The 8,973-nt window shown below is 32.7% G+C and overlaps 1 protein-coding gene across 1 annotated transcript; it reads left to right on the forward strand.

The window, feature by feature from the left end:
• Positions 1-4,514: 4,514 nt before the first annotated feature.
• Positions 4,515-7,978, forward strand: LOC131638297 (mechanosensitive ion channel protein 10-like). The gene is made up of 5 exons (XM_058908849.1): positions 4,515-6,037; positions 6,137-6,260; positions 6,470-6,763; positions 6,914-7,116; positions 7,269-7,978. Exons 1-5 carry the CDS (start codon positions 4,683-4,685, stop codon positions 7,534-7,536), a joined length of 2,244 nt encoding a protein of 747 aa, XP_058764832.1. The 5' UTR covers positions 4,515-4,682; the 3' UTR covers positions 7,537-7,978.
• The last annotated feature ends 995 nt before the right edge of the window (positions 7,979-8,973 follow it).

Here is an 8,973-nt window from a genome sequence, read left to right on the forward strand (position 1 = left end):
GCAAGGTATGGAAGCACAGATGGTTCCTTTTATCATATAAACACTTGGGTTTTACCTGCACCAGCCCAAACTGTCTCGAGACCAGATTAGGTTGGTAGCATACGAGAACGCATTGACTTTTTGATGGTCGAAGACGATGATAAAACAACCTTGGGGTCAGAAAGGCTTCCCAAATTTCCATAGACTCAGTTTGTTGATCCTGAGATGTTGATGGGAACCTTCGGGTGAACCATTCAGGACCGATTGTTCTGTGTACAAACGGAGCCATGGAAGGATCGAACTGATTACGCTGGGCGAACATCATTGTATATGCTAGAAAATGTTCACGAAGTTTCCCAGTTTCTTCTTTTGGCGTTAGGTAAGCCAACCTAGATCCTTCTATAGTTCGATTCTTAATTTTATTATCTTCTTCATTGACGTTGCTTCGAAAGGGAAGGTGAGTTTCAAATATAGCGTTAAGCCACAATTGCAGTAGCCAAAAAGGACCAGCAAAAAGTAGAGTGCCAGTTTGGTAGTTTTTGGTAAGATTCGCGGCTTCGCTGAGGTTTTCATAAAGAAATCCTAAGAGTAATTGGCTTAGGTTGAGCTTTTTTCCAGCATGTAGCTGATTAGCCATGCAAAGATACCTCTTTGCAACCTGTATGGATCTTGAGCAGAAAGCGCATCGCGAAAGCCATAGTGCTATAAAAACAATATGTTCTTCATCAGAAACTTCTGCTTGTGTTGTGTTGTGGTACTTTTGGATGAATGCAGTATAAGTAACTGTTGATTCATTAAAGCTAATAGTATCAATATCCATATCATTGGGGTCGAAGGTCTCCCCAGTTAGTCGAAGTCCTGTAATAGCAGCTATATCGAAGAGAGTGGGGTAACCATCCCACATGGAAGATGGAAGGTGTTGTGGGAAGCATCCCAGAAATGAACCGCTGCTACTAACATGGGTTGGTTATATTCTAAGCCTGTTTTTGATAATTGAATCAAATCATATATTCCTAATGATTTCCAGAAAGATTCTTTCTTTTTCTCTACTTTTTCTAACCAGGCATAGTATAGATCAGGATCTTTGGCTAAAGGGATTGACCTAAATACTTTTACAAAGTTGGTCATATAGTTTAACCTAATTTGTGCCAGAGCCAAAGGGGGTGCAGTTGAAGTTTCTTCAGCATTATCAGGTTCTCCTAAAGAGGAATGACCATCTTCATCTATCTTAATCTTACTAACCAAGGGTCTAGTTTTGTAATAAGAAGGGAAGAATTTGTTTATAGATGGATTACTTTCACCTGGCAATGGACCCATAAAAGCAAGAGGTTTTCCAGAAAGTTCAAAGGGGATGAGTACCTGAGAAGCGTAAATTGCGCGCAACTCTGCGGTGTTAGGGTTTGGAATGTGTTCTCGTTCCCCAGACCGCGTTGTTGTTTGGAGCTTTAGAACAGGTTGAAGAACATTTGAAGATGAAGCCATAGAGAAGTTTGATTGAGAAAGTATTCTGTTGAAGAAGATGAAGAAATAGGAATGAAAAGTTGTATAAAAGTGAAGACCAGGTATTTAAATGTTTAACGGGAACCTTTTTAAATCTTTTGGGTAAAACAAAAGGACACGCGGCGGGTTTTGATTTAATCCAACGGCGGTCAAATAAATTAGCTTTACTCCTAGTATGTAGGAATAATGATCAAGAAGTAAGGTCAAAAACGTGGGAATGTAAGTTTTGAGAAGACATCTTTGAAAATGACAAGACGTTTTGAAAACAGGGTCATCAATGATTATGACGTTAGTCAGCAATCTTGGAACTTTCAAAGAGTAGCAAGGAACGAAATCTTACAATGACAAGAAACGCCTATTTCTCTTGTTTTTTCGAAACATGCATTTATTGGGGGCAATTTGTTAGCTGAAGATTTCGTTTTGCAAATATATGGTTCTTCGAAGAATAAATATTCGAAGAAGAGATGGTTACTGATGACCATCGTTTGAAGATAAGAAAATGGCTCCTGATGGCCATGCTTCGAGAGTGAAGATTTCTAAGTCACAGCGGAGATGATGAACACTCAAGCTCATAGGAGTGCATGTCTTCAAAGACTTAGGCAAATTTCATGAAATATGTTAAAGTATTACTAATTAGCGTGTTTTCGTAGTGTTTTAATGTTAAATACACTGCCACACGTCGAAGAAGGACTTAGGCGGGAAGATTTGAAATTCGAAGACGGTTTCGTAACTGTCTAACAACAGATGGCATCCCTGGAGTTCTTATGAGAAACGTGGCATTAGATTAGCGTAGGGCCGTTAAGGTCGAAATTAGTATAAATAGGAGTCTTAATGTTAGGATTCTGTGTGTTCATTTTGTACAAATCACTCACATATTACTCAAGTATCAAGTGTTAAAGAGAAAGAGTTCGCTGAGAAATGTACGTATGACACCACCATTTTAATACATGTGTATTCCCTTTTCGTTTTCAGATATCTTTTCAGTATTATTGCATTTCATTTACTTCTTGCCATTTACATTCTTGTACTGTTATTTTCATGTCATTTACTTTTGAAGTATTTAATATTTTTGCAATTTTAGATTCTTTGCACTTTAAACAGTTTTCGTTTCATGTCTTATTTTTACTTACCCTTTTGTTGAAGTTATACTTGCATATAACAAAGTCACTATCAAGTTTACTTGTTTTATTCGAAGAAACTCTTATTGACAAAGATAAATCATAAATATGGTTCGAACGACCATTAATAACAATCTTTTTCACTATGTGTCCTAGGATCAATCTAGTCGATCCTGCGAGTAACCAAATCATATTTACTTATAGTTTGGAAGACTAGCGGTTGTTTACCGGAAATCACCGTAAACACATGTGTCATTGGGGCACAAGTTAGTCTACCCATATAACTAGTAACAAACCCGTGCATACACACGAGTTCTGATTTGGTACACACATTTGTTTACATAATATATTTATTTTAAATCAAAAACAAAATTTGAATTAAAATTTTCGGATCATAAATACCATTTTCATGTATAAAAATATTTAGATTAATAATAATTTTTTCCCGTATAAAAATATTATTTATGTTTAAGTTTCATTTAGAAAAATATATGGATCAATAGTAAATTTTCGTATATAAAAATATTTAAATTAATAATAGATTTTTTTCCCGTACACCATTTTTGAATCAAAATTTTTTAGATCACAAATACCATTTTTCATATATAAAAATATATTTGATCATTAATAGATTTTTCCCATATACAAATATTATTTATGTTTAGGTATCGTTTACAAAAATATTTGAATCAATTGTAAATTTTCGTATATAAAAATATTTAGAGCAATAATAGTTTTTTTCCCGTATACCTTTTTGGAATAAAATTTTTTTTGGATCATAAATACAATTTATAAAAATATTTAGATAATCAATAGATTTTTCCCATACAAAATATTATTTATGTTTAAGTACGTTTACATAAAAATATTTAGATCAATAATAGTTTTTTTCCGTATACCTTTTTGAATAATTTTTTTTTGGATTATAAATACTATTTTTCGTATATAAAAATATTTAGATCAATAATAAATTTTTTTCCGTATACAATTTTTTGTTTTGTTTAGGTATCATTCACAAAAATATCTGAATCAATAGAATTTGATATAAATAATAGTAGTATGTTACAATTGAATAAGTAATACACTTTTTTCCCGTGGATATATATATATATATATATATATATATATATATATATATATATATATATATATATATATATATATATATATATATAATACACTTTTCTCCTATTTACATTGATAACATATATTTGCGAAATGACATCAATAATAAATAATTTTTCTAATATTTAATTGTGCAAACATGATTTTAATTGTATAAACTTCATTAATGACATATATTAATATACTAATATTTTGAATCATATAAATTAAAGTTAATGATAAGTGACACACATTTTTGTATTTTATCCAATAACACACTTTTTCAAATTTATTTTTGAATTTACTTTAATTGGAATAATCTTTTTTAAACTAAATTTATTATTATTTTCTTAATAAATATTGTATCTTAATAATTTTTATTATTTTCTTAATTTTTATTATTTTCTTAATTATTATTATTATTATATATTTCTTCGTTATTAATATTCAATTACTAAAATTAATTTTTAAAAATTAAATACTATTTTAAATGTAAATTAATAATCATTTAAAATAATCATAATAATCTTTTTATTAAAAAATAATTTATTGGAATTTTTTTATTAATAATTTATTTGAAATAATAATAATAAAGTAATAAAAAGTAAAAAGTGAAAAGTGAGTTAGAAAGTGAAAAATGAGTTGGAAAAAATCAAAAAAAAAAAATATTTTTCGCCAAATTATTATTTTAGACTAAGATATCAAAATAGTATTTTTGTAATTTTCAGAAAAACAACTTATTATATTATAGATAATTATTAAAATAACATTGACATAGAATTCACCATAAAGAAAAAATCACGGACCAAAAAAAAAAGTCTTCACTCAAGTTTTGTTAGTCAAACATACAGTGAATCAGATTCTCCAAATTCAAAAGTTTCAAACGTTGAAGAAACTGTAAGCTATCTTTTTATTCTCTTTCGGTTACAAACATACGATGATGCAAAAATCATTGTTCAGAATCTAGAAAGTTGTCTACTTATGATGGAACAACAAAACACCGTGAAAAACAACAAAACGACAAAAAACGAGGTTGTTCTTCGAATTTCAAACAACGAAGAAATCAGAGATTTTGAACGCACCCATGTTGCTGAAACCAGTTCTCATTCAAAAGGGTCTCATGCAGAAGAAGAACTCACAGAGCTTGAGAATCTCAGAAGCAGTAATGACCAAGTTTCCACAACCACTTTCTTGGGTCGGTCTGAATTCTCAAAGCCAAAAGCTAGAATGGTGGAACCACCATTTCCAAAAGATGCAAACTTTGTAGCAGACAAGACTCAAATCAAGAGTTCCAGTTCTCCAAACAAGAAGATTCTTCCAAGAGATGCTCCTGATGGAATTGGAACTGTCATTACTCCAAGAACTCCATTGATTGGTACTCCAAAGAAAGGAGAAGAAGAAGAGGATGATGATGAGGAAGAAGAAGTTTACAAGACTGCAGAAATTGAAGTGAGTAAGAGATCTGGTAAGAAGATGAAACTAATGAATTGGATTGAGTTGTTTGCATTTGTTTTAATTTTAGGGTTTTTGATTGCAAGCTTAATGGTTCATAAGTTGCAAGATAAGAAAATTTGGAGTTTAGAACTTTGGAAATGGTGTGTGCTTACATTAGTTATCATCTCTGGTAGATTAGTCACTAGTTGGTTTATGAATGTTCTGGTTTTCTTAATCGAAAGAAATTTCTTGTTTAAGAAGAAAGTCTTGTATTTTGTTTATGGTGTTAGGAAGAGTGTTCAAGCATTTATATGGTTGAGTTTGGTGCTTTTGGCATGGAGTTTAGTTTTCCATCATGGAGTTAAGAGAACAAGAAAAGTTACTAGGATTCTTGGTTACATCACAAAAGCACTTGGTTCTTTTGTTATTTCGGCCGCTATATGGTTGGTGAAAACTTTGTTGATTAAGCTATTGTCTTCGCATTTTCAATCGACTAGGTTTTTTGATAGGGTTCAAGAATCGATTTTTCATCAGTATATTCTTAGGACTCTTTCTGGTCCTCCTTTGATGGAGATGGCGGAGATGGTGGGGAAGAGTTCGAGTAGGGGGCGGATTAGTTTCAAGACGTTGGTTAGAGATAGTGAGAAGAAAGGGAAGAAAGAACAAGCGCAAGTTATTGATGTGGAGAAGCTTAAGAAAATGAAACAAAAGAAAGTTTCGGCTTGGACTATGAAAGGGTTGGTTGATGTCATTAGGAGTTCTGGATTATCTACCATTAGTTATACGCCGGAGAGTATCTATGAAGAAGAGAGTGATCCGAAAGATAGTGAAATTACTAGTGAGTGGGAAGCAAAGGCGGCGGCTTATCGGATTTTCAGGAATGTTGCTAAGGCAGGAAGCAAGTAAGAATTTGTTACCCTCTAAAAACTTCTTGCAAAGTGATTTAGCTTCATTTTCTCACGAATTGTTTAATTTTGTGATTTAACCATTGAAATCATTAGGTACATTGAGAAGGAAGATCTATTGCGGTTTATGAAAATTGAAGAAGTGGAAAATTTGCTTCCACTATTTGAAGGAGCAGTTGGGACTGGAAGAATTAAGAGGAAGTCTCTCAAGAATTGGCTGGTAAAGTCGCTTTATATAGTCTTTATTACATCATATTTGATCACAAGGTCTAGAAACTATGTAGCACCGGCATTTCAGGCTAAAGGTGTGACTGAGTGTCTAACTATTTGTGTCAGTGTCGGGCTCCAGATATATATTCAATCTGAAGTTATTGCTCAGTTAAATGTTACAATCACAATATTGCTCACATATATCATTCATGTTTGTAGGTGAAAGTCTACCTAGAACGCCAATCACTTGTACATTCACTAAACGATGCCAAAACAGCTGTTGATGAATTGAATAACATTGCTTCTGCAATTGTCCTCGTTTTGGCCGTCATTGTGTTGTTGCTTGTGATGGGATTCTTAACAACCCAAGTTCTTGTCTTCATTTCATCACAGCTTTTACTTGTGGCGTTTGTGTTTGGCAACACAGCTAAGACAGTATTTGAAGCTATTATATTTGTTTTCGTGATGCATCCGTTCGATGTCGGGGATCGTTGTGTCATCGATGGTGTTCAGGTAGTTTTCAATTCCTAATATCATGGTTTCAGAAACCTCAAAAGACTTTAAATTGAGGTTGCAGACCGCAATTTGAAACGATGACTTTATAACTTTAATGTAACAGTTCAAGACATACCTAACTGACACAATATTATATATACTTCACAGATGATTGTAGAAGAGATGAATATATTGACTACAATATTTTTGCGATACGACAATGAAAAGATATTCTATCCGAATTCAGTTCTTGCAACCAAGCCAATCAGTAACTTCTACCGGAGTCCAGAAATGAGTGATTCAGTCGAATTTTCGGTTGATGTTTCGACTTCAATACAAAGCATTGGAGCTTTAAAAGCTAGAATAAAAGAGTAAGTTTATACTAACAACGTTTCTGCAACAGTTTTTTGAGGTGTCGGTGCTACGGAGATTTCTATGGCTAACAATGTGATATATAAGCACTAAAAGTCATATTAATTTTTTAGTTGAACTTAATGTTGATATTTTTGTTTAACATTTTCAGATACTTGGAGAGTAGGCCTCAACATTGGCGTCCAAACCACAGTGTATTGGTTAAGGATATTGAGAATGTGAACAAGATGAAGATGGTTCTTTATGTTACTCACACGATAAACTTTCAGAATTCCGTGGACAGGAATAACAGAAGATCTGAATTAGTTCTCGAGTTAAAGAGAATTTTTGAAGATCTTGATATCAAATATAATTTGCTGCCACAAGAAGTTCGTCTCAATCATGTAAGATCACAAGACCATAAAGCACAGACAGTTTGATTAGTTAACTTGAGCGACAAGAAACATAGAAATAAAGAAAGGAGGAACAATCCATATTTAAATCAGTGTTAGCAAAATTAGTTAACTTATCAGCAATTTGATTAGCTTGGATCTTTCATATTTTCATATTTTATTTTGGACCTTTTTCTATCATTAAATATGTTCTGCAGCAGTCAACTATTCATATTTTATTTCTCCACTCACGTGAATCATTCATAGTAATATCGCTTTCTTTCCTTACTTGAAAAGTAACATGTTGTGTCATGTTTTTGTAATATTGTGGAATTTAGCTACATTCAACTGGTAAATTGCATTAAAAAAAGCCAAGTTGTCAATTGCTTAAAGAACTGTTGGGGATAACAGTTGAGAGGAAGAGAAGAAAAGAGTGATTGAGAAGTATATGTGAGAGAATGAAAAGATGATTATTATTCATTGATCAAGATAGGAGTTGTTTATACACTAGGTTGTTACTTGTTCAACCTCTAACTAACAGAAACTAACAGAATTAGGTATACAATCTGATTCTAACTAACTCCCACTAACATAGCTTGAATTAAACTCATTTAATGACTTTGGTGAATACATTAGCAACTTATTCTTTTGTTGAACACTACATCAGTTCAAGATTTTGTTGGACACATTAGCATTATTGTGGGTAAGTTCTATGGTTTTTGTAATTGGCATAATTTTTGTTAAAACATGGTTCTTGTTGGAATATATTATTTCTATTTGTATTATTTCCCTTTATTCTCCATTAAGGAAAGAATTAATATCATTATTGTATTACCATTATATATACCAGCCTAGAGCTGAGGAATAAAATACAACAGCATTTTACCATTCCATTCAATATGGTATCAGAGCCTCGTTTAAGATCCGGTGGGCCACCTTCTATGGTTTCCGCTATCGGGCCACCCACCGTTTATTTCCACGCTCCAGTTGTCTAGTCCCGGGCGTGACGTGGTGTGTTAAGAGTCCCACATTGGACAATATATGGCATGAACATGTCCTTATAAGTGGGGGCAATCCTCACCCTACAAGTCGGTTTTGTAGGGTTGAGTTGGGCCTAACCACGTTTCTTAACAGTTCTTAATTGATGTTGAACAAAATGTTGTAACATCTTATTCTGCTGTGATAACAGGTTTAGCTGTTATGCGTTTTTGACAAATGTTCGGCCATATGTTGTGACATCCTACACTAGAATATCTTGACAGTTTAGACTTGTTTTTAAACCGTGAAAGATTTGATTGAAAATATGAGAATCTGGAATGTTTAGATAATCACTACAGGCGCAGGCAATCAAGGAATGATTAGGACAAATGCAGATGAGTCTCTGTTTTTAGAAAAAGAATCTTTGAGATTTCTTTTGAAAAACTAAGATTTGATTTGTTCCTAATTTGTGAAAAGATCTTGCATTTGTTTTCAGAAAAGAGAAGA

This window comes from Vicia villosa, unplaced genomic scaffold (genome assembly GCF_029867415.1).
Source record: "Vicia villosa cultivar HV-30 ecotype Madison, WI unplaced genomic scaffold, Vvil1.0 ctg.002258F_1_1, whole genome shotgun sequence".
Taxonomy (NCBI): domain Eukaryota; kingdom Viridiplantae; phylum Streptophyta; class Magnoliopsida; order Fabales; family Fabaceae; genus Vicia; species Vicia villosa.

What these genes read in the sequence shown, in the direction of transcription:
- LOC131638297 (XM_058908849.1), top strand. Translation starts at nt 4,683, where the DNA reads ATGATGGAACAACAAAACACCGTGAAAAACAACAAAACGACAAAAAAC. An exon ending in AGTCTCTCAAGAATTGGCTG is followed by an intron (nt 6,261 to 6,469) that starts GTAAAGTCGCTT and finishes TCATGTTTGTAG; the next exon opens with GTGAAAGTCTACCTAGAACG. An exon ending in GTGTCATCGATGGTGTTCAG is followed by an intron (nt 6,764 to 6,913) that starts GTAGTTTTCAAT and finishes TATACTTCACAG; the next exon opens with ATGATTGTAGAAGAGATGAA.